The sequence below is a fragment of the Cervus canadensis genome, chromosome 13 (genome assembly GCF_019320065.1).
Source record: "Cervus canadensis isolate Bull #8, Minnesota chromosome 13, ASM1932006v1, whole genome shotgun sequence".
Lineage (NCBI taxonomy): Eukaryota > Metazoa > Chordata > Mammalia > Artiodactyla > Cervidae > Cervus > Cervus canadensis.
This window is the reverse complement of record NC_057398.1, coordinates 71,169,642-71,196,193: the sequence shown is the minus strand read 5'-3', so window position 1 is coordinate 71,196,193 and position 26,552 is coordinate 71,169,642. Positions and strand designations below refer to the sequence as shown.

The 26,552-nt window shown below is 37.3% G+C and overlaps 1 protein-coding gene across 4 annotated transcripts in view; it reads left to right on the top strand.

Annotated features, from left to right (window-relative positions):
• KCNT2 (potassium sodium-activated channel subfamily T member 2) overlaps positions 1 to 26,552 on the top strand; it is a 426,098-nt gene that overhangs the window by 122,504 nt on the left and 277,042 nt on the right. For all 4 annotated transcript variants that reach the window (XM_043485980.1, XM_043485984.1, XM_043485982.1 and 1 more), the window contains exons 2-5: positions 859 to 938; positions 3,033 to 3,132; positions 20,100 to 20,148; positions 23,087 to 23,146. In XM_043485980.1, coding sequence (XP_043341915.1) covers positions 859 to 938; positions 3,033 to 3,132; positions 20,100 to 20,148; positions 23,087 to 23,146 — 289 coding nt within the window. The remainder of the gene's footprint in view (positions 1 to 858; positions 939 to 3,032; positions 3,133 to 20,099; positions 20,149 to 23,086; positions 23,147 to 26,552) is intronic.

Sequence of the window (26,552 nt, the reverse complement as noted above, 5' to 3'; positions counted from 1 at the left end):
TAACTTATAGTAAAGGTATTTAAGATTATTTGAGAAAATTTCAGATGATGATTATTCGGTATTCACCGAGTTTGAACACAATTGTGTTTTCACTCGTTATTTTGAAAATTTTATTTATGCACTATCGTTTGAGAGAAGTTGCTAGAGTTCCGGGAGAAAGCAAATGCATTTATTAGAATGCTACTATGTTTTAGAGTGTTGCTATCAGTTTACAGGTGATTAAAGGTAGAATATTCAGTCCCTTAATTGATTTGTCTCGTTTGTAACTTACCTCTGGTGACTTTAATGTTCCAGTTGCCAGTACCACTCCTTTGTTGATCAAGCAATATTTAATATAATACAGATAAATAAATAAGAAAGTAAAGTGTCCCATATGTCGTGTCCCAAATAGGCTCAAGGTAAAGAGAAGCCTTACTAAAATTCTATTTCCAAGCCCAGTCCCTTAAGATTCAATAGATCTGGGGTGGTTAGTTCAACCTGAATTTTTTAAGCATCCAGTTGATTCCTATGACAGGGAAAAAATTGGGAATACACTGATGAAAAATTATTCTACAAACACATATGAAAGACTTTTGCACTATTGCTGTTTTGAGCTACCAAGAAAGCCCTGAATCATATATTCCACTCATTTATCTAGTAATACACATAACTGAATTAACTGCATATGATATCTAAACTGAGTATATCTTGAAAATTAGAGCATAACTGGTACTCTCCAAAAAATCAGTGTTTTAACTCGCATCATTTTCTATGGTGGGGATTCGCTCAAATTATATAATGTATTACATCACGTAATTTATTTTTGTTTTCATATATCTTACTCTTTAGCTTAATTGTGTTTTTATTTTTTGTTTGCAGGGTGCAAGTTGAATTTTATATGAATGAAAACACATTTAAAGAGAGACTAAAGTTATTTTTTATCAAAAACCAGAGATCAAGTAAGTCTTTCATTTTATTCCCCTGTCTATATTTTGTATATATATTCACTGTAAAAAAAAATACAGCTATACAGTTCTTTTTCAAAATATCTTTTATATACAGGAGTAAACTTGATAATTTCTGTCAGGCATTAATGTTTAAAAAGCAGTAGATGTTGCCTCTGGTGATGTCAAAGTATCCTGACACCTTTACATCTTCAAGTCTGGTATCATTTAGTAGAATTCTGAGTGGACAATTTGGATTGATAGAAATACTGAGGAAAATCATTTAAATGAGGGTTCCCCATATTTTCACTGCAAGGGACACCTAAAACTTGTTTTGAGAAGACTCTGGTGATTCCAGGTGACCATAATGGGGAATAATTTTCTGATTTAGCGTTTAGTAGGGGCGAGCTTACCTATCACACCTAATAGCAAGAAACAAATAGGGTGTCCTGAAATGTACAACACCTTTCCCTGGAGATTTAAAATCAGGAAGTGCAGAGCCAAGCTCAGCATATAACATCCCAGGAATTTTTGCCATAAAATACATTTGGGAAACTTTGGAACTTCAAGAGGGCATGAAATTGGCATAGTCACTGTCCTCCTAACCCTGTTCGGGGTTGAAGTGTCAATCATACTTCTTACCTCTCCACAATACCATGCCTTTTTGAAAAGTCATATATAGTGAACCAATATGCAATTTTTTCATGTGATTATTGCTTAAGATGTCAATAAGCAATGGAAATAGATTGGTTTTGACTTTACTCTTTCACAGTTTGACCTCTGAATCCTCTTGGGTGGTTTAATGTGCTTCTGTAGAGTTCATAGAGAAAAACTTGAGTTATGAAAAGTTACCTGAATACTAACCACAGAAGTATTTCAATCTGTAAGGGACACAGATTAGAGACTCTTAGTGGCTGGTTAGCTCAGGGTTAGGTTAATAATAACTAGTGCTTCTCTAATCTGATTCATTAGAGGTCGCAGATATTACCTGAAGAGGCCACATTATTTGCATAAAAGGTTTCCTTTATTTTAGTACTAAAAATTCTGTCTCTCCAGGCCAGAAAGAATACCCAGCTTTGACTAAACTATCATTTAAGGAGACCAGTTCTATAAAACCAGGGCAATTTCATTAACAGTTTAAAAGACTTTATTAAAAAACTAACCTGTATGTACCTAGCATTTTAATAGGAAAACCAAGGAAAAATTACACAATTAATAAGCATTAATCTTTTACTGTTAAATATTACCTTAAGTACACTCACCTATAGGAGAGTAAAAACAAAATGGCATTTCATTTGTAGATTTTATTAAGAAATAATTATTGGAAGACCTTTCTCAGAATTTTATTCATAATGCATAAATCTGGTACCACCTGATAATTGCAGGAAAGGTAATGCTTCTATTAATCAGATTTTAAGCACATTTTGCTTAATGTTAATTGCTCTTCTCCACATCAAATATCACAGCCATGTACAAAGATACATACATGGCTGTGTTATTTCCCACAAAAAAGTTTTTAAGATTTTGCCAGTATTTAAACCTATAATGAAAAGTTAGTTAAATCTCAAAAATGGGAGTGGGAGTGTGTATATTTCCCATTATATGCTATTAGGATTTCTTGGTAATTCTATAATTACTATCTAAATGTATAATACATAATTATATATGATTATAATTTCTCTATAATCAAATCTGCAAGGTGCTGAGAAGATACAAAGTTTAAAACTTATCCTTGTGAATTTTTAAGCAGCTAGATTTTCTGGCTGATTAAAATTTATCCCAAAATTTATAGATCTATAAAATGGTTAAACTTTTAAGTATACCTAGACCAATCTTGGTTGGATATGATTTTTATGGCTTCAAATGCTCAGAAGTTGAATTACTTAGTGTATAATATCCACTATCATTTGTGGTTTGTACAAACTGTCATTCTCATTTTTTATTTCAACCTTCAGGCACTTAGAACTTCAGAGTGGGTAAACATTATGGTAGTGTAGTTTCTAAACACAATTTAAGTGCTGTACTTAAAATTGATATTTTTGACAATTCTTTTTAGTTATCTGTGAACTGAGTTTAAATGAAAATCCAATTTTTGTTGTTTGTTTAAAGGTCTAAGAATACGTCTGTTCAATTTTTCTCTCAAATTATTAAGCTGCTTATTATACATAATCCGAGTGCTACTAGAAAACCCTTCACAAGGAAATGAATGGTAAGGTGTCTTTGTCTGATTTTCTGCAATATTATTTTAATTAGTTTAAATTGTATTAAAAGTTTTGAGGTAAAACTGGTAATAACATTACATTAGTTTTAGGTATACAACATAATGGTTCAATCTTTGTATACATCACAGTAGGTCTGGTTACTGTACATCACCATATAATCCATCTCCTTTACCCATTTTGTCCCCATCCTCACCCTTTCCCTCTGACAACCAGCAGTCTATGAGTTTTGTTTCATTAGATTTTTTTTTTTATGTTTACATGCAAGTGAAATCATATGGTATTTGTCTTTTCTCTAACTTATTTTATTCACCATAGTGTTTGCTAGGTCCTACCATGTTGTCACCGATGTCAAGCTTTCCTTCTTTTTATGGCTGAATGACATTCCACTGTGTGTGTGTGTGTGTGTGTGTGTGCGCACCTTCTTTATTCCTACATTCATCAATAAACACTTGAGTTGTTTCCATATCTTAGCTACTGTAAACACTACTGCAATGAACACAAGGGTGTGTATATCTTTTTGAATTAGAGTTTTTTAGTTTGGGGAGGGGGATATAAATACCCAAAAGTAGAATAGTTGGGTTATATGGTAGTTTTATTTTTAATTTTTTTTGAGGAGCCACCAAACTCTTTTCCATAGTGGCTTCACCAATTTACATTCTCACAAATCACATAAGAGGATTCCCTTTTCTCTAAAACTTTCAATACTTTTTCTTTTTATTATGCCCATTCTAACAGGTATGAGGTGATTTCTCATTGTGATTTTGAGTTGTATTTCCCTAATACTTTCATTTCCCCAGTAATCTTGAGAAAGTTTTCATGGATCTGTTGGACATCTGCATGTCTTCTTTGAAAAAGTGTCTATCTGGATTCTGTGACAATTTTTATTCTTTTTGTTTCTTTGTTTGTTTTACCATTGAGTTGAATGGGTTCTTTAATATTTTGAGTATTAACTCCTTTTCAGATAAATGATTTGCAAATATTTTCCCATTCTAGGTTGCTTTTTCATTTTATTGATGGTATGCTTTCCTGTGCAGTAGCTTTTCAGTTTGAAATAGTCCCACTTTTTTTTTTGCCTTTGTTTTTGACATCAGATTCAAAAAATCATCACCAAGGCCTATATCAAAGGACTTACCACCTGTTTTCTTCTAGGAGTCTTATGGTTTGGTTTCACACCTTACATTCAAGTCTTTCATCCATTTTGGGTTAATTTTTATGTACTGTGTAAGACTGTGGTCTTTGTTGTTGCTCTGCTTCCCAGGTGGTTCAGTGGTAAACAATGCATCTGCCAGTGCAGGAAACGTGGGTTCAGTCCCTCGGTCAGGAAGATCCTCTGGAGGAAAAAAAAAGGCAACCCACTCTAGTATTCTTGCCAGGAGAACCCCATGGACAGAGGAGCCTGGTGGGCCACGGTCCAGGGGGTTCACAAAGAGTCGGACAGAACAACAAAAACAAAGATAATGGTCTAGTTTCATTTTTTATGTGTGTTCTATTTTCCCAGCTCAATATATTGAAGAGACTGTCTTTTCCTCATTGTATATTCATAGCTCCTTGGTCATATGTTACTTGACTATATATGTGTGTATTTATTGTTGGGCTCTATATTCCGTTTCATTGCTCTATGTATGTTTTTAATGCCAATACCATGCCATTTTTGTTGCTATAGCTTTGAGTATAGTTTAAAATCAGGGAGCATGATTCCTCTAGGCTTGTTCTTCTTTCTCAAGGTGCTTGGCTATTTAGGGGTTTTCGTGGTTCCATATAAATCTCTAAATTGTTTGTTTTAGTATTGTGAAAATGTCTTTGGAATTTTGATAGAGATAGCAATCTGTAGATTGCTTTGGGTAGTACAGACATTATAGCAATACTAATTCTTCCAATCCAAGGGCACAGGATATCTTTCTATTTCTTTGTATCTCATTTATTGAATAATTTATTTTATCAGTGTCATAGTTTTCAGCATACAGGTCCTTTCACCTCCTTGACTAAATTTGCTTCTAGGAATTTTATTCTTTCTGATGCAATTGTAAATGAGGTTGCTTTCTTAATTTCTCTTTCTGATATTCCATTATAATTTATAGACATATGTATCCACAGAGAGTTGGTTCCAGGACCCCAGCACAATACCAAAATCCACAGATGCGCAAGTCACTTACATGAAACGGCATAATATTTGCATATAATCCGTGAACATCTTTGCATATACTTTATGTCATCTCTAAATTGCGCATAATACAAATCTAGTGTAAATGGTAGTAAATAGCTGCTAGTATTGGGAAAATTCAAGTTTTGGTTTTTGAAAATTTCTGGAATTTTTTTTTTTCCAGATACTTTTGATCCATGGTTGATTGAATCTGCAGATGTAGACCCCATGGATAAGGAGGGCTAAATGTATGTTGATTTTGTATCCTGCAACTTTGCTGAATTTATCTATTGGTTCTAACAGTTTTTTGGTGAAGTTCTTAAAGTTTTCTGTAGGCAGTCTCATGTAATCTATAACTCATTTCAGTTTTACTTTTGTTTTTTTCCAAATTGGATGACTATTTCTTTTTCTTGCTTAATTGCTGTGGTGAGAACTTATAGTACTACATTGATAAAAGTGACAAGAGTGGTCATCTTGTCTTGTTCCTGATCTCAGAGGGAAAGCTTTTAACTTTTCATCAAGTATGATGTTAGTTGTGGGTTTGTCATATATACGACCTTTATTATGTTGAGGTCCGTTCCCTCTATACCTGTTTTGATAAGAGTTTAGAAATTGTTATAAAACCAAAACATAACACACACATTTTTGTGGCACTACACAGTATTTAGAAAGTCCTGTTCTTCCCCACCTACCTCCTTCCTAACCACCCCTCTAAAGGACGAGAAGTTGCTGACCAGATTGAAGTGAGCCCAAGATACTCACTGGGCTGTATTTTCACAAATGAACAGGGTCGCTATATTAACAGGCTTCCCAGGTGGCACTAGTGGTAAAGAACCTACCTGCCAGTGCTGGAGACGTGAGAGACCTAGGTTCGATCCCTGGGTCTGGAACATCCCCTGGAAAAGGGCATGATGACTCACTCCAGTATTCTTGCCTGGAGAATTCCATCGACAGAGGAGCGTGGTGGGCTGCAGTCCATAGAGTCTCAAAGTGTTGGACATAACTTAAGCACAGATGTTGAATCAAAATTCGACAATGTCTTTTCTGTATCTGTTGAGTTCATGATGTAATTTTTTATATATTTGGTTAAAGTGGTTAGCATTAATGAGACGTTGAACCATACTTGCATAAATGAATCCCAGGAATAAAGCCCATTTGATGTATTCGTACCAAGTTGCTTCAGTGGTGTCGACTTTTTACAACTCTAAGGACTGTAGCCGGTCAGGCTCCTCTGTCTGTGGGATTGTCCAGGCAAAAATACTAGAGTGGGTCACTATGCCCTCCTCTAGGGATCTTCCTGACCCAGGGATCAAATCCACATCTTACATCTCCTGCATTGATGCAGGGGCTCCTTTACGACTAGTGCCACCTGGGAAGCCTGTGTATCTCATAACTAATTATTACAGTTAGTTTTACTACTTTTTTCTTTTAACCTTAGTAACAGTTTAATAAATGGTCAGTCCCTTAGTTTTATTGTTACGTACCTTTACCTGTGAGATTTTTTTTTTTTACTGTCTTATGTTTTCTTGTTACTGGATAGTGCCTTTTCAGCTTAAAGAAGTCCCTTTAACATTTCTTTAAATGGGAGTTTAGAGGTGATAAAATCCTTTGGCTTTTGCTTGTCCGGAAGCCTCTTTATCTCCCTTCAATTCTAAGTGACAGCTTTGCCAAGTAGAGTGTTCTTGGTTGTAAGATTTTTCCTTTCAGCAATTTGAATCTGTCATGCCATTCTCTCTCAGCCTGCAAAGTTTCTTCTTGAAAATCAGCTGATAGACGTATGTAACTTCCCTTGTATGTACAAAGTTTTTGTTCGTTTGTTTGTTTTTTCTGTCTCTCTCTTGCTTTTAATATTCTCTTTAACTTCTGATATTTTTATTATAATGTGTCTCTTTCCGGGTTTGTCTCATTTGTAACTCTCTTGTCTTCCTGGACCTAGATGTCTGTTTTCTTCCGTAGGTTAGGAATATTTTCAGTCATTATTGCTTGTATAAACTTTCTGTCCCTTTTCTCTCTGTATGTCTTTCTTGTTATCCCTATCTTGTGTATATTGGTCTTTTGGATGGTGTCCCATAAACCCCTTAAACTATCTTCACTCTTTGTCATTTTTTTTTCCTTTATGCTGCTCTTACTGAAAGAATTCCACTATCTTGTCTTCAAGTTTGCTGTTTTTTGTTGTTGTTGTTGTTGTTTTCCTTCTGCTTGATCTAGTCTTCAGCTGAAGCCCTTTGTTACATTTTCCAGTTCAGTTATTGGATTCTTTAGCCCTGTGACTTTCATTTTGGTGCTTTCTGACATTTTCCATCTCCTTTTTGAACTTCTCACTGTATTCATGTTTTCTCTCAAGTTTGCTGAGCATTTTTATGAGCATTATTTTGAACTCTTTATCAGATAAATTACTTATCCCCATTTCTTTAAAGATTTTTAAAAATTCAATATTCTTTCTTTTGAAACCTATTCCTCGGTTTCCTCATTTTGCTTTTCTCTCTGTGTTTCTTTGTATTGGACAAAATGGGGAACCTCTTCTAGGCTTGAAGGAGGGTCCTTATGTAAGCTGTGAACCTTATTGTTCAGCCCTGCCCTAGCTCTTGGTTATCTCTCAAATCTTTGTAATTGTTTAAACACCCTGATATATTCTTGATAAGTTCCAGATTTTGAGGTTGTACTAAGCCCTGTCATGTTCAAAGGTAGAGGTCTCAGTCAGCCCCTAGATTTGGCTAAGTGGAAGCCAGACCCTCAGGGAGCAGCTTTAAAGTCCTGTGGGACCACTGTCTTTGCTGGCCTCCAAACAGGTGATTTGGATGTGACAGTTCCACAAGTCAGGGCTCCAGATGAGTGTGTATGCTCCTCTCTGTGAGATCCTGGTGAGCTGTGGCAAGGCCTGAGAGAGTGCAAAGATAGCATTCACTCCCCTGGCCTTCGCTGACTAGAACTCCTCTGTAACCTCTCGAGGTATGGAAGCCCTGAAGCTTCCCTCACACTGAAACTCCAGCACAAGAATATAGGCCTATTTTAGTGGCAAGCTGGAGATGTGTTTCAGTCTTCTGTGTCATGTCGTGGGGGTGGTAGCCTGCCCAAACTGTCACTCCTGGTTGTTTCCATCTCCTGGGGTGCAGAAGTGCAGGCCTCCAGAGCCAGGTACCCAAGGGGCATCCACTGTATGAACTGCCTGTGCCTGCAGGCTTCAGTGGGGCCCCAGGATGGGGGCACGTGGTGCTAGCAAGGAGGAGCACAGAGATGGCAGCTGCCAGTGCCTCTGCTTCCGGATAATGTCCAGAAAGACCCCTGTGCCCTTGGCAGTTGCTTTAAGATTGGCTAATGCATCTCCTGCCTACGTGGTCTAGGTGGTTTTCAGACTGCTGGCTTTTCTCTGGGTCTTAGGCTTTCCAGGTGGCGCTAGTGGTAAAGAACCTGTCTGCCAATGCAAGAGACAAAAATGATGAGGGTTCAGTCCCTGGGTTGGGAAGAGCCCCTGGAGAAGGGCATGACAACCCACTCTGGTATTCTTGCCTGGAGAATCCCATGGACAGAGGAGCCTGGTTGGTTACAGCCCGTAGGGTCACAAAGAGTCGGACACGACTGAAGTGACTGAGTATGAGCAGGGTGACTTAGTCTGCATGAGGTGAAATTTGCTCAGTCATGTCCGACTCTTTGCAACCCCATGGACTATACAGTCCATGGAATTCTCCAGGCCAGAGTACCAGAGTGGGTAGCCTTTTCCTTCTCCAGAGGATCTTCCCAACCCAGGGATCCAGCCCAGGTCTCCCGCATTGCAGGCAGATTCTCTACCAGCTGAACCACAAGGGAAGCCCATTTCTTTTAGCACTTGGTTCCATAATTCTAAATAATAAGTGTACACTGGTCTTCCTTGGTTTGCCATCTTTGGATAGTAACGAGGAGCTACCTACTTTGGTAGATCAAACTTAGTCTGCATATGAGCACCTTAAGAGCAGGCTTCCTGTACCCCCACGCCTTTTGGGTCTCCTGAACCTAAATCCTACTGGTTTACAAAGCTGCTGTTTTTCTAGGCTCATTTCTCCAGGTCCCAAGAGTGTCTGTGTGGAGCACAGAGAAACCCTGTGTGGTGAGATCCCTCCTGGCCCTGGGTCATTGTGTCAAGGGCAGGGTTTTTGATAATACTGCATCTCTGCATCTCCTTGTTATGTTGTTTAGCCACTCAGTCGTGTCTGACTCTTTGCAACCCCATGGACCATAGCCCACCAGGCTCCTCTGTCCATGGGATTCTCCAGGCAAGAATACTGGAGTGGGTTGCCATTTCCTCCTCCATGGCATCTTCCTGATATAGGGATTGAACCCAGTCTCCTGCATGGGCAGGTGAATTCTTTACCACTGAATCACCTGGGAAGCCCCTTCCCTCTCCTATTGGTCTCATTGTGGCCCTTGTATTTCTCTTTGTGGAAAAGTTGTTCCGCTAGTTTTCGGGTCTTTTTCAGAGGAAATTGATCCATATATGGCTATAGATTTGGCATGTCTGTGGAAGAGATGCGTTCAGGATCTTCCTGCACTGCCATCTTGAATCACCTCCTGAATTGTAGTGTAAGTTTAAAGAATGCTGTATGGAATTTATTTCTTAAATAAGTGTTTGTCACAAAAAAAAATCGATCTGGTTTTCAGTTAATACATGAATGTAATCTTTGTAGGTTCTTTTAATATCTCTTGTTTTTTTGTGTATGTTTTGTTTATCTAATTGTCTAATGCTAATACTTTCCACCTACCCACACAATTTTTATTGCTAGTTGAAATACTGTAAGTAATGCTTTGAAATGGATCAGTCTCTTTAAAAACCTCAATACTTTTCTGTTCTTGATTCACATATACTCCAGAGAAGTTTACTGTTTTGTATTCTAGTTTTGTACATATTTTCAGTTATAGTTTAGAGGCCACTTTTAAAAAAAGTTTCTTGAGGGCATTATTCTAAGTGAATTAAGTCAGACAAAAAATTAAATATTGTGTGATCTCACTTATGTGAGGAAAATCTTAAGACAAAACAAAGCAACAACAAAGCTAGTTATTTACTTTTGAATAGAAACAGCATTTATTTAGCATTTACTGGGATGCTTAATTCAAGTCTCAGATTTAGCTTGTGTAGTTCTTTATCTAATTTGAGTTAAATGACATTGATTTAACTTACTTTTTCATTCATTATTGCTTTTATTAAATTGCATATCTAGTCCTTTAAGGTTCTCCTTTTAATTTCTGTCCTTGCTAGAGGCAGTAGGAAAGGGGACTGGCTGTGTGATGGCCTGAATAATTATTATCTCATCACACACCTTGAATCTCTGTCCAGCCTACTGAACTGAAAATAATATTCAATGCTGAAAACAAATTTGATGGCTAACTTCTGTACAATTATTTTTTCATGTAGAGGTTTGCCTAAGAAAATTTAAAAAAATAAAATAAAAGATCAAAGTAAAATGGAAAATGAAGACATAATATGCATTTAAATGAATTGGTTACTCTTCGGTTTATTTAGACAGTGAAAATGATTTCTTATGTGTTAAAGGGTTTGGAGATGAGCTAAAGATTAACAAGTGAAATTTCATTGTATAATAATTTATGTGATAATTCTTTATGAAATAATTTACTTAACGAATGTAATATGGTTATTTCACTACCTCTTTATTGAATACTTAGCATGTATTCGTAGTGCTGAAAATGAAGACATAGCCATGAAAAGTAACATTCATTACCCTCTGGAAATTTTCAACCCTTACAAAGGTTTTATATTTTAGAGATCTTGTATTTTTTGTAATTGGGGTGGTTGTTTTATTTATGCTATTTCCTTCAGTACACACATAATCTTATTATTCCCACCTTCATGTAAATAAGCCCATGTTTTCTCCTTCGTCCTCCACTTTGAGAACCTCAGCACTAATCATTTTAACCCTGTTTAACTTACTGGCCTCAGGAAGCCAGCACCTTTCCTGTCTCCCATCCCCCAAATTCTAACTACATGTTCATCTTCTCTACTTGGGGGTCTGATAGTCATAGCAAAGTTGTCATGTTCCAATTGGCTTCTGTGATTTTCTGCGTCTCAGTGAATGACAACCCCGTCCTCCCCCAAACCCTGCTCCACCCACAGCCTCCCACGTTTTGGCTGATAGCAACTCCATCTGAACAGTTGCTGAGGCCAAATGTTTTGGAGTCAGCCATTCTTCATTTCTCTTTTTTTCCCTCACATTCTCCAGCATGTGCAAAACCAGCGGAAAATCCCACCATGTCTACCTTTGAGATAGATCCCGCATATAGTGCCTTCTCGGTGCTACTATTTTGGCCAAGCCGTCTAACCTTTACCTGCTCACACAAGCCTTCCTCGCTAGTCCTGCTAATTCTGCCTTTTTCCCTCTTTGGTTTATTCTTAACCAAGTATTCCGTTAAGTCAGATCCTTGCACAACTGTGGTCTGAGTATTGAAGTACCTGCTAAGGATGTAAGAAGCCAATTTTTCACCGGTTACTCACCACCTCTCCCCCGCACCCATTTTGCTCAGACACTCCGGCATCTTCTCTGTTCCTGGGTCACATTAGCCACTCTGCTGGCTCGGGGCCTTCATACCTGCTCTTCCCTCTGTCTGGAATTCCCTACAATCGGATCACTCTGGCCCGCTTCCTCAGATCTTTACTCAAAATCAGATTTGTAGTGACGGCTTAGCTGCACATCCTGTTTAAAACTGTATTCTCCTCACAAGACTCCCTGGAATACGTTTTCCCCTTTCTTTTTACATTTCTCTCCATTGCCTCTATCTCTTTCATACAGTGTACGTGTGTTACTTGTTTGGCTTGTTTTCTGTGCATTCCACGTAGATTGCAGTGGATATTCCACGAGGGCACAGGTTGTTTGTTGTCTGAATCCTCAACCTGGCACCAGTGTGGCTCTGAGTAGTTATTTATTACACAAGTGAGTGAGTCCAGTAGGGAATGAAGGTCCTTTTCAGTCTGACCTTTGCTTCCTTCACCTCAACAGCCTCATGCTCCAGCCCTGCTGACCAGTTTGAAGCTGCTTATACATATTCTGCTCTCCATTGTCTCAGAACCTTAAACATTTTCTCCCAGTTCTCAGACCTCTGTCTTCCACTCCTGTCGCTCCCCATCCACTGTTTTTCACCTTACCTCAGGACCCCTGGACCTTCCAAATAACAATTTGTTGGATAAAACTTGATCTGACACTCTTCCTTGGCATCATGCCCTATAAGCTGGTTCCACTGTTCTCGGAGGGATAGTAGTCTTGGAGCAAGAGTTTATTTCCCTGTCCTGGGATCGAACCTAGACACCAGTTCACCAGGGGCTTAGAGACTGGAAGCAGAATTCTCTGATTGTTACCCAGTTTGGAAGCAAAAATGTCACAAGGAGGCAAAAACTGCAAAACAGGTACACAGTTTACCATTAGAGACACACAGCACAGTGGGAGAACACAGAGAAATAGCTTGTTTTATTTAAGTCGGAAGCAAGACAGAAGCACAAACCCAGAGAGTATCGGCATCCTCTCTAATGAGGAGAAGCACAGTAAGTCAGAAACTGGACTGAGATCCACACTCATAGAGAAGTGCAGGAGTCCTGAACGAGGAACACAGTTAAGAGGTGCCTTAAATCAGTTATATAGGACAGTCCTTCTGGGTCCTGGTTTACCTTTGACTAGTTACATTGTTTCTTTATTCACTCACAGGTCCTAAGACCCTCCCCAATGTGCATGTGCATTTTTGTGCTAAAATGGATCCCATCTCACCTGTGGGTGCTTGTCCACACTTATTATGGACCTCCTCCCTTTTTGACCCTCTAGGAGCCTTCTTGCGAATGTGCAGAAGTGAAGTCTTCCTTGAACTCAGGAGTGGGCATCTTATCTCTTTACTTCAGCAGAGCTCAGCTTCAGCCACTAGCTTTGTCCTCAGAGTGTCTGAGTGAGAACAAAGCTTCAATCCTACTCCACTAAACAACCACCAGCTGTCCATTTTAGGAGTCCGGCTATCTCCCACATCTCAACTCTGGGTTAGGAGTAGTTTCTGGGGATTCTCCAAGTGTCCCCCTGTATTTCTGTCAGCAACACACCAGCATTGTTTTTAAAATTTGGTGATTTATAAATGAAATGTACTTTAGAGATACCTGAGAATCATAAAATGAGGCACAACAGAATCCTTTTTACCATGAAAGGGCATTGGGAACTAATAGAGTGAAATAATATTATTTGAAAACATTGAGGAGCAGTTTCCAGTAATTAACTTCTCTGTCATATTAGTAAGAATGTTCAGCTGTAATTATAGAGGGTATACATTTGAAAAATCAGATTACTGCAATTAAAAAAGCATAACAAAATAACTCATGGCTCCATTTTGAATACATTGTTCTGTTTAGTTCCCCTCAGGGTAGTATTGGTTAATGACAAACAGCAGTGACCTTTACAGACACAGACTCTATTTTAAAATAATCAGGCTAATTTGGCAAAGAGATTAATTGAATTAGAAATTCTGACATAACAAAGATGCAGATATTTTGTGCCACTTTGCTTTATTTTTAAGTCCCAGGAGTCGAAACTGATGTGAAAATGTTGTGGGTGTGGACAAACGGAAGGATATGAAAAGAATTTTACTGTTAATGTATGAAATTGTGCAAATGGCAAGCTCTCATGGAGCCACAGTTTGTAATAAATGATTTAAAGGCATTAGCAAAGGAAACACACCTAATATGTAGTTTATGGATTTCATTGAGAGCTGAAGCCATCAGCATTGTCTTATTGCCTGCTGGCGCTTACAGTTCTTCACTAAGTCAAAACTTACGCATCCTTCCCACTTTAAAAATTGTTGAAGTGCTTATTAATTTTCAATATCAAATGACAAAGACAAAGTAAGAATCATGTAAATGTGTTCATATTTTATGGTAGTTGGATTTACATTTAGAATAAGTGCCTAATAGAGCCACAAGTGTGCTGACATGATGTCCTAATTTTAAAGACCATTTCTTCTTTAGGGTAATAACTATTAAAATAAGAAATTTAATTTTTGCAGTATGTTTAAATATCTGATGACCAATGAGATTGAATATCATAATGTTGACCTTTTCTTCTCTCGTATGCATTGATTGTAGTATAGATAAAGCATCCCCAAGTGTTCCAACGGGCAATCCGAAAAATTCACAAGGATTTCCTTACCAGATTCCACTGCTGGTGTTGCTAGTCAGGGTTCATCTTCTGCACGTGGTGATGGCCACACACACACAGACACACCCTATAGCATGGTTGGTTCAGTGTCATACACGCAACCCACCTTCATTTGGTGGCTATGTGCTGGCCTAAGACCCAACACCACTTTGTAGCCAGCTTTCAGAAAGATGAAGAGAACATGGGAAAAGATACAGTTGTTAAAGTTATCGACCGACGAAGGAGTATCGCTTGTACTTGTATTTCATACCCAGATCTCACTGGGGAATCAGTGACACAGTCGTACTGTGACATGGAGGCTGAGAAAGTCACCTTTGGCTAAAGAGTAGCTTTTTACACCCAACTCTGTACCAGAAAGGGGAAAAAAAAATAATGTTGATAGACAGAAAGCCACTTCTACCTCAGCCCATGTGTGTCTGCTGGAAAGACTCTTAAGAGTCCATTATTTCAAAGACTCAGCGTTTAGTCCTCTCTGCTGCATCTCTGACAGTTGGTGTGAAATATTGTTGTTGTCGGACACGACTGAGCGACTGAACTGAACTGATTGTTGTCATTATTTTAGTTGCCAAGACGTGTCCAACTCTTTTATGACCCCATAGATTGTAGCTCACCAGGCTCCTCTGTCCATGGGGTTTCCCAGACAAGAATGCCATTTCCTTCTTCAGGGGATCTTCCTAACCCAGGGATCAAATTTGCATCTCCTCCATTGGCAGGCAGATGTTTCACCACTGAGTCACCTGGGAAGCCCAGTGGGAAGTATACCCATTTTGAAAGGATTCAGTTATTGGAAACTCTTTGTAATATATTGGTCACATGATAAATTTATGTTAAATTTTGTCCATCCTTAAAATGTGGCCATACCTAGTACTCATTTCTTAGGATTTGTTATGATTAAGAGAGTGTCATAATTTTCCTCTTTGATTTAGTGGTCTTACACTTTTGTTAATACAATACAAGCTTGCCTACTGAGTTTGGAGCGCTGTCAACCCAAGTTTCTCTTGAGCTGTGACCCACAAGTCTTTCATATGAATTCTGCCCCACGCAGTGACCCTATAACTTTTCTGTGTTTACCAGATGCTTGATTCTTCCAGCTAACATTTTTACCTCTGACCTCCACCTCTGCTGCCAAAGCAGTTCTGACATTTTCAGCAGCTGTTTCCTTACCTTTAGGAGAGGTATTTATTCACCATAAATAAGTGAGCTGTCAAGAGTGGCTGGGGCTGCATGTCATTAATTTTCCATATCTAACTAATGTTATTTCCATTGTTTGATATAGTTCTTCCAGTTTTCATAATCATTCTTCAATGTGATTTTTATCTATAGGCCTAGTTAAGTCATATAAAGAATACATGTAATATTTATATTATTTTTATTTGTATATTATATGGTGATGGTAGTTTAGTTACTAAGTCATGTTTGACTCTTTGCAACCCACTGTAACCCGCCAGGCTCCACTGTGTATGAGATTTCCCAGGCAAGAATACTGGAGTGGGTTGCCATTTCCTTCTCCAGGCAATCTTCCTGACCAACAGATCAAACCCATGTTTTCTGCATTGGCAGGTGGATACTTTACCATTGAGTCACCTGGGAAGCCCATAATATATTACACATAAATAATATTACTTACATAATAATAAATTAACAAATTAAAATAGCTAAATAATATAAATTTTATTTTTATTTACTTTCAAAAATATTGATTTGTTTATTTGGCTGCACTGGGTCTTAACCGTGGCATGTGGGGACCTAGTTCCCCAACCAAGGATTGAATCCCAGCTCCTTGCATTGGGAGCACAGAGTCTTAGCGACTGGACTACCGGGGAAGTCCCAAAGGTTGTTTTTATGTTTGTTCTTGTTGTTCTGTTTTTATAGTCTTAAAAAGTGAAATCTATTTTATTCTTATGATTGTACAAATGGTTCATGATTATTGCAATAAAAATACTTAGGGTGAGGAAAAGGAAGTAGAAGTTACCTAAAATCTCAATACCTACAAAAAAGTATTTTTAGTATTTTGACTGCCAATCTTTTGTAAATTGCATCAATACACATATACAGGTACCACATTCATGTTGATACAATTAGGATAATTTTATATACATCATTTTTATCAATGACTTTTTTTTTTTTCTTGTTGATAGCCTTTTTGCTGTTGTTGATGATGAGAAAGTTAATTTAAATCTCTTGTTGGTTAGGTAGATTCCAGTTACTATTCTGCCATATATAATACTGCAATAAATCTTTCTGTACAATCTATCCTCTGAGTGTCTTTTTGTCAATGGGATTGAAGCTTATTTGGAATTAGAGTCTACTGCTAGTTTTAATTTCACCTCTCATTCGTTCTGGTAGTTTTCTAGGAACATGCAGATCAGATCCCACATTCTTTTTTCATAATAAATGCATTTTATGAAGAGAGTTTGGGCACTATCTTTTTGCTGGGATGTATACATTTTTCTTCTATATATTTAATTCAATGTAATGCCTGGTAAATGGATGTAAAAGACAACTTTCCATTGGTGATGTCACTTCACATTGAAATTTATATGTTAGAGTTTTGTAGAAATGTTTTCTTTAAGTACTATGAAACTTATTCCATGTGACACTGTCTTGTACAGAAAATTTTTTCTTCAAAGGCTTATTTAAATTTAAGTACTCTGATATTTCAAGACCTATTAAAACAGCATGTCAGATCAAAGAAAATGTCATTAGTTAGATAACTAGCTTTTAGTAAATCTGTATTCATTCCAATTGCCTATTGAAAATGCTCTCAAACTTAGGATTAGCAATTTATTTCATCATCTTATAATTTATTTTATGCTTCCCAATTTATTTTATGAGTTTGTTATCTCCTTATTTTGTAGTTTACAGAACATTATTTCTATGTACCAAAAAAAAAAAAAAAAAAAAAAAAAACCCTATATATGACATTCCTCTTCACTCTTGCATACTTTGTTTTGGCCTCATTTTTCAAGTGTTACTGAGAACATAATAAGGTGTGTTCTGGAAAGGAGAGTGGTGCTGAGTTCATCATCCACATTTTGCCTTTCCTGGCTCCATCTATTTGTCTGTATTGAATGCCTAGACTCCTGTATTTGGGAAGACATTAGGACCATAATGGTGAATAAAAGAGATATATTCCATCTTATGGAACTTGCAGTTCAGTGAGGATATAAGTATTAAAGAGGTACATTTACAAACAAATTTAAGGTTACACCTGAGATGAGTGGAGGCAGAGGTATGGTGAGTGATCCTTGGCTGCAATGATCAAGGGGAAGTTTCCAGAAAGATTACCCTGAGAGAAGGTTGAGCTGAGAGATCTCTGATGAGGGAAGAACATGTGAAAAGGGCTGAAATAAGAAACAGTGCGTCACAGTTGACTAAGTCTAAGAGTGCCAGGGTAAGAGTTTTAGTCTTTATTTTAACAAAAGTAAAGTGTCAGTGTTCAGTGGAGTGATGTGATATGACACGCATTTAGAAGGAATCTGTGTAGTTGAAATTTGGAGAAAAAGTATAGAAAGCAAAAGGAAGTGTAGGGTCCCAGTTATAGGCTTTTACAAGAGTACAATTGCAAGAAAATGATAATTTATGTTAAGGTGGTTCTGGCCATAGGTATGAAGAGAAGTAGATATATTTTACAGATATTAGGTGGAAAGAATTGGAAGGGTTTGGTGACTCAAGTATTCAGTATTTATAGACAGAGGGATGGAAAGCACCTAAGATGATGCCCAAGTCTTTGGCTAACCAAACACAATGAAATTTGGTGCCACTTTCTGAGATGTGAAAGGCTGAGAAGACCTATTTTGGTGGGAAATGGTGCAGGTTTGGTTTGGAGCAAAAGAAATCATTCATCCAGATAATGTTATATTCTGGAATCACAAAGAATAATATACTAGGTGGTGGCTGTTATTCAGTTGCTAAGTCATGCCTAACTCTTTGTAACCTTGTGAACTATAGCACACCAGGCTTTCCTGTGCTTCATTTTTTTCCAGAGTTTGCTCAAGTTCATGTCCATTGAGTCGATGATGCTATCCAACAATCTCATCTTCTGTCATCCCCTTCTCCTCCTGCCCTCAGTCTTTTCCAGCATTAGGGTCTTTTCCAATGAGTCAGTTCTTCACATCAGGTGGCCAAAGTATTGAAGTTTCAGTATCAGCCCTTCCAATGAATAGTCAAGGTTGATTTCCTTTAGGATTGACTGGTTTGATCTTGCAGTCTAAGGGACTCTCAAGAGTCTCTCCCAGAACCACAGTTTGAAAGCATCAATTCTTCAGCACTCAGCCTTTTTTATGGTCTAACTTTCACATCCATACATGACTACTGGAAAAACCACAGGTTTGCCTATATGGACCTTTGTCAGAAAAGTGATGTCTCTGCTTTTTAATTCGCTATCTAGTTTTCATAGCTTTACTTCCAAGCAGCAAGTAAATATACTAGGTATTTTCTTTGAATAGTCTTCTAAATTTTGCAGTTCTTTTTTAAACAAGGAATTTGAAGAGTTTATTGCTCTTTGTGTTTGTTTAACATATTACCCAAAATAAAATGATTCAAAGATTTAAAAATACACACTCTTTTTTTGGGATTCCTCGAATACTTTATCACTATAGTGAGTGGGCTTAGTTCTGTTTGTAGTTTTTTTGTTTGCATTTTTTGGGCAATGTACTATAGCTATTTTCATCTTTTCCTGAGTAGAGTATGTTGCTGGGAATGACTAGTATTTGAATCAGCTGTGCACCAAATGATGTAGATAGGGACGAAGTATAAACAGTGAAAAATTGTAGCTTGTTGGACATTAGGATATATGATGTTCTTTGCAGAATATAAACACTTTTTAGAATAAAAAATAATAGTACTTTTAAGACATATTTAAAGACAATTGCTCCTTGTTCTACATAATGTTTTATGCTAACCTCAGTCATAGGTTTTGTTTTTTTTTGGTGGTATATTAAATATTTTATTAAATATTAATACAAATCTAAATATGAATGTGCTCTACAATCTGAAAGTGTTAGTCGATCCAGTAATGTCCAACTCTTTGTGACCCATGAACTGTAGCCCACCAGTCTCCTCTGTCCCTGGGATTTCCCAGGAATGAATACTGGAGTGGGTTGCCATTCCCTTCTCCAGGGATCTTTCCTGATCCAGGGATCAAACCGGGGTCTCCTGCTTTGCAAGTGAATTATTTACTGTCTGAGCCACCCCTTCAACCTGAGTTACTGACTTTATTCTGATTATTTCTACTGTTGAATTTGTACTGCCAAAATATTGTTTAAAAATAATAAAATCCTAGAGGTAATTGAAGGTGCTTAAGTGACTTTTCAATGGAGTATTGATTAGCAAATGGTTTGAAGTTTTTCTCCCCTGGCATCTTCACTCTTTAAATAAGAGCACATGGTCTTTTCTTTGGGTTAGTATGAGACCGAAAACAAAATCAAAAAGAGTTTTTTCCCTGAAATAGAAATGAATATTACCAAAAAGAAAATTAAATCAATATAAAGGTTTTTTTCCTAATTTTAATTTTGATGTTAACATATTGTCTCTATTTTATTGTCTTTTTATGTTAACAACATTTAAATATTTTCAGCTTTTATCAAAATCTGAAAATGAATGTTTTTTTCACTTGGAAAAATCTAATGTCTTATCTTTCTTTTCATAGGTCTCATATCTTTTGGGTGAACAGAAGTCTACCTTTATGGGGCTTACAGGTTATGTACAACTTTGTTTTATTCCTATATGTCTAGTTGTATTCATATTTTACAGGACAAATTACTGGGGAGAAAATTATTGATATTAAAAAATTGAGATTAAAAATAAACAATTAAAAATTGTTTATTATTTAATTAACCTTAATGCACATCTTGAAGTTTTTATTTCTTTATGTTAACCTGAGCCTTGCATTCTACTTGTTAAGAATTTCCTCATGATCAGGATTAGACTTCAGAAAGCTTAAGTAAAACAATGTTTGAAGTCACAACAAGTTCTCCAAACTAATTTATGTGTTCCTAAATTCTCAGGTTACATCCATGTTTGAAAAATTAGTCAAAAGCTCTTAACCATGTTTGTCTTTTTACCTTATGTTCTCAATATCAGGGGCTTGGCAGCATCTTGATGAATAATTGTTAAATGAATAAACAAATGAACCAATAGCTCTTATTACCAATGGGAAGAGCTTGGTCTCTTAGTAGATAATTTTGCAAATAAAACAAAAAGTATGCCCTGTCACTAAAAGGTCCTGAAGAAGGAGTAAGGGAATGTGAAGAGAACAGTGCTTCTGGATCACACATTCGGTGTGTTTCCTGGAGTCCTGTGTGTTGTTCTTTGTTCCTTTTCCTATTGAATTTCATGCCTAGCAAAATCTTTACGACTTCACATTTCCTCTACTCCTGTCTCTTTCCTTCAGATGCTTTTTAGTTTCTGTTAATTTTCAAAAGCAAAAATTATTCAAAGGGTAGCGTCCCTAAGATTAAAAGCATTAGAGATTGGAAGACAGCTGAGTCTGGAAGGAATGGAAAGACTCTAAGACTCACTGTTTATAAGCAAACATTAAAATACTTTAAAATCAAATGTTTGGTTTGTCATTTAACATCAGGGTGATTCTGAGATCTGTATATTTTATAAGCAACTGTGAATTATTTTGATTATGTGTTCATTGTGTTTATTACTATGAAATCATGTTTTTGCTGTGTTTGCATATTTCCTATTTTATAAGTTGTGTTTTATGTTTTTTTTTTTAGTGAATCTTATAGCAGTGCCATTAACTTACAAATAACTCTTTTCAAATATTTCAGTTTCACTAAAAATGCAGTTTTTTAATCTCTAAGTTAGATTCCTATATTATCCATTAGTGAGGTGCACACTTGTAAAGTAAGTTAGTATTTTTCTGAATAATTATATATGGCCTTGAAATATATTTTGATCATTCAAATTGTTTTTACTTAATAGTGATATCTTTAAGTAAGAACGCTCATTTTTCAATAGGATTTTGAGTAATTCATCCTGAAAATGGTTTCAAGGTCACCTAACAAGGTGTACCTTTAGAATGGCACACATGAGTTAGAAAATTTGTGGGGAAAATCTAAAAAGTTCAACTTTTTTATTTTAATTATGTCTGGCTACTGTATGCAATTCCAGAGTTATTTTACTTATATTGTCATGCATTCATATGCTTTTAAATTATCCTTATGTTTTAATATTCACCTATATCAAAATTTTCATTAAAACAGGAATCAGAATCTAAAACTCTAGGGTATCTGCTTTTCTCAGACAGGTTGACTTAACCCTCACAAATCAATGAACAAATATATTTGTTATCTTAAATACTTCATGTTGATGCTTGCTTAGTATTCCTCTCTCCCAAAGTGCTTAGAGTCTTTAACACAAAATAATTGGGATGTCCTTTCTGCTGGAGCCACTGTTCTTTGGGAGTTGAGCTGAGGAAATTGTATGTGGAGTCGAGACGAGAGAAAGGCAGGAACTTGTCTAGGGCAGTGCAGGATGCCGGTGTCCGCTGCAGAAGGGGGATTGGTTATGAAGTCTGCTCAGACGGAATCTGAAAGTATCTTGGACCGTTTGCTTTAATGTTCAAGGATGTTCCTGTTAACCTTTGTTTGAGGTGGATGATAGGATGCAAAGTATCCCTCAACTCCAAGCTTGTATTCTTTGATTTTCTGTGGGGAACTGCCATTTTTGACGGGTGAACTGAGAGGAAGGCTGTGTGGCTGGTCATGTGATTGCGTGTGTCAGGAATACATGCACACACAAACGAAATCTAGTCTTTACATATTATTCAAATTCCAGTCATCTGACTATTCTAATCCCACACGTACGTTTGTGGTAATAAATTTTAAAAGACTTACTGAGGAGAATTAGACATTATAAAAACAAAACCGCTGTGCCCGGGACACTCTGCTCCCTACCACCTGTATATAGAAGTTAAGAGAGTCAAACAGCACCTCTGTTGCTGAAACTTGGTCTCTGTTCACCGGAGTCAAATAGAAACACGGAGACAGAATTTTGGGTGAAGTAGAAAAGAGTAGCTTCAATTGCTTTGCCAGGCAAAGGGGGCCACAGTGGGCTAATGCCTTGAAGACTGTGTGACCCATCTTGGAGTGAGGAGTTTTACAGTGTTCAAGAAGCAGGGTGTCATGAGCTTGTGGACAATTCTTGGATTGATTGCCATCAAGGTGAAGTTTCAAGCATGATCAACCTTCTGCTTTCAACCAGTCTAGGGTCTATTTTCTTGTGGTCAGCAGTTTTCATCTGGACAGGGAGTTTGCTTCCTGTAAAAACAATTTAGGGATATGTGTCACGCTTTTATCTGTATCTTTCAGGGAACTGGGATTTCAGTGATACTGTTATGTGCTAGAATTATAGTCTAAATTGTTACCAGTTCTTTAGCCCAACAGCTTTTCTTTGTTTCTGTATCTTCACATTTCCCAATCATTAACTCTTGAGTCAGCATTTTACTTCAAAAGACAAGGACACAGGGCCTTGTATATGGTTTCAATCCCTATATCATATATGATATATATACACACTCATATATGCACATACATACATAGGCATATATTTATAAATTGATAATATATTCAGAATATATATATTTTGTTGCATTTTCTCACTAAGGTATAATTTACATTTTAGGTTTTAGTGGCATTGATAAGTCTCTTTGAAACAATACTGCTTGGTTATCTCAGTTATAAGGTAAGTTGTTTTAATTAGAAATTTTCTGCCAGTGGAACACACTACTAGCATTTACCCAGTATTCATCTATTTATAATTCACACTCCGGGGCTAAAGCAAGATCTTCTTAAACCCCTTTAATTATTTTGGGCCTCTCCAGTATGTAAAAAAAAGTTGTGGTAATATAGTAATGTTTTCCTTGGTGGCTTAAACACACTTCACTAATTCCTCTGGTCTAATTTACCCAGTATATGCATGCTTATATTAGGCAAGTGAATGGAATGGTTTGGCTTTTTATTGTTCCCAGCCTCTTCTGATCTGTACAGAAAACACTGAGTCTGTTAGGAATTATGAAAATGAATTCCCTTCATTGTTGGCAAAGCTTTGCTTGGCTAACCCAATTTAACAAATGTTTATTGAGCTCTTCTTTGATGGAGAGGACCACACTGTGCATTGTTTTTTTTCTTTTCTCAATGAGTTTACAATCCAGAAATGGGGGTAGGCAGGAGAAGATTACACAGGCAATAATAATACAAGGTGGAATAATAAGTACTTCCCATGAGATGCAAATAAATCTCCATGGGGGTTCATCAGTTCAGTTCAGTCACTCAGTTGTGTCTGACTGTCTACGAACACATGGATTGCAGCAAGCCAGGCTTCCCTGTCCATCACCAGCTCTCAGAGCTTACTCAAACTCATGTCCATTGAGTCAGTGAAGAAAACCAGCCATCTCATCCTCAGACATCCCCTTCCCCTCCTGCCTTCAATCTTTCTCAGCATCAGGGTCTTTTCCAATGAGTCAGCTCTTCGCATCAGGTGGCCAAAGTATTGGAGTTTCAGCTTCACCATGAGTCCTTCCAATGAATATTCAGGACTGATTTCCTTTAGGAGGGACTGATTTCATCTCCTTGTAGTCCAAGGGACTTGGACTTGAGAAGGAGTCTTCTCCAACACCACAGTTCTAAAGCATCAATTCTTCGGCACTCAGCTTTCTTTATAGTCCAACTCTCACATCCATACATAACTACTGGACAAATCATAGCTTTGATTAGATGGACTTTTGTTGGCAAACTAATGTCTCTGCTTCTGAATATGCTGTCTAGGTTGGCTGTATCTTTTCTTCCAAGGAGAAAATGTCTTTTAATTTCATGGCTGCAGTCACCATCTGCAGTGATTTTTGTGCCCAAGAAAATAAAGTCACTGTTTCCATTGTTTCCCCATCTATTTGCCATGAAGTGATGGGACCGGATACCATGATCTTAGTTTTCTGAATGTTGAGTTTTAAGCCGGCTTTTTAGTTCTTCTTCATTTTCTGCCATAAGGGTGGTTTCATCTGCATATCCGAGGTTATTGATACTTCTCCCAGCAATCTTGATTCCAGCTTGTGTTTCATCCAGCCTGGCATTTTGCATGATGTACTATGCATATAAGTTAAATAAGCAGGGTGAAAATATACAGCCTTGATGTACTCCTTTCCTGATTTGGAACCAGTCTGTTATTCATGTCCAGTTCTAAGTATTGCTTCTTGACCTGCATACAGATTTCTCAGGAGATAGGTCAGGTAGTCTGGGATTCCCATCTCTTTTAAGAAGTTTTCACAGTTTATTGTGATCCACACAAAGGCTTTGGTGTAGTCAAGAAAGCAGAAATGGATGTTTTTCTGGAACTCTCTTGCCTTTTTGAAGATCCAATGGATGTTTGCAATTTGATCTCTGATTCTTCTTCCTTTGATCAATGCAAAGAAACAGATGAAAATATTAGAATGGGAAAGACTAGGGATCTCTTCAAGAAAATCCCTTCATTCTTTCTGGAGTTATTTCTCCACTGATCTCCAGTAGCATATTGGGCACCTACCAACCTGGGGAGTTCCTCTTTCAGTATCTATCATTTTGCCTTTTCATATTTAGTATCTATTTAAGAAAATTAGAGAGACCAAGGGAACATTTCATGCAAAGCTGGGCTTGATAAAGGGCAAAAATGGTATGGACCTAACAGAAGCAGAAGATATTAAGAAGAGGTGGCAAGAATACACAGAAGAACTGTACAGAAAAGATCTTCATGACCCAGATAATCATAAAGGTGTGATCACTCACCTAGAGCCAGACATCCTGGAATGTGAAGTCAAGTGGGCCTTAGAAAGCATCACTACGAACAAAGCTAGTGGAGGTGATCGAATTCCAGTTGAGTTCTTTCAAATCCTCAAAGATGAGGCTGTGAAAGTGCTGCACTCAATATGCCAGCAAATTTGGAAAACAGTAGTGGCCACAGGACTGGAAGAGGTCCGTTTTCATTCCAATCCCAAAGAAAGGCAATGCCAAAAAATGTTCAAACTACTCCAGAACTGCACTCATCTCACACACTAGCCAAGTAATGCTCAAAATTCTCCAAGCCATGCTTCAACAGTTCACGAACCATGAACTTCCATATATTCAAGCTAGATTTAGAAAAGGTGGAGGAACCAGAGAGAGAGGTCATATCTTGGGATGAAAAGACCTATTAAGCAGAGTCCTTGAACCAGTGATTTCACTAAAGTAAGATCATAATTTCACTAAAAAGAAAAAAAAAAGGCAGAACAACAGGGAATTGTAGAATTACCAAAGGCATAAAATAAGAAATGTGCATATAATATTGGAAGAATGAATAAATATTTAGGTTTGGGCAGCATATGGTGTGTTTGGGAAAATATTGTTGGGATAAGTTTGCTAGAGTATTGTGAGGGCCTTGTAGAGAAACCTAGAATGGGAAGTTGGTGCAGGACATTGAACATGAGAGGTCTATAATTGTAACTGTTTTAGGAGTATTAGTTTGGAACATCTGCACAACCAAAAGTCAAAGAGATATTCCACTGAAGTCCATATGTTCTGCTAAGACACAATTGCAGTAGGAAAGGAAAAGTGGGAGTGAAGTTTTGGCCAGGTGAGAGGAATAAACTTTCAATGCAGGGAAAGTCATGAAAGTAGAAACTGAAGAAATCATCAACAGATTGGTTGAGATAGAACAGGAGAACAAAATGTGAAATATAGGTTTAAGATTTCCTAAATCCAAATGACAGTACAAGGCAGTAAAACCAAGAAAAATTACATCAAGGAAAAAAATCAGATTGGGTTCAAGATAGATGGAATAATGGAAATTGTTTGGGGAATGATGAATTTGAGGTATTTTTGGACAAATAGATGTGATATGCAGACAACTGAAAAGGAAGATCTGGGACTTGCAGGAGAGATTTATTAAGCGTTGGCAGTCATTTCCAGTGAAATGATGAAGGAAGTGTGCAAGTCCATTAAGGATGGGATAGTAACTAATGGAGAAGAGATGACCCATGTTAATGGAGATGCTTATGTTGTGGGTCTTGAAAGAATAGAGCAATGAGGGCAGACAGAGGAATAAGTGAGAAGGGTGGAAAGTCTTCCAAATGGTTGTCATAATG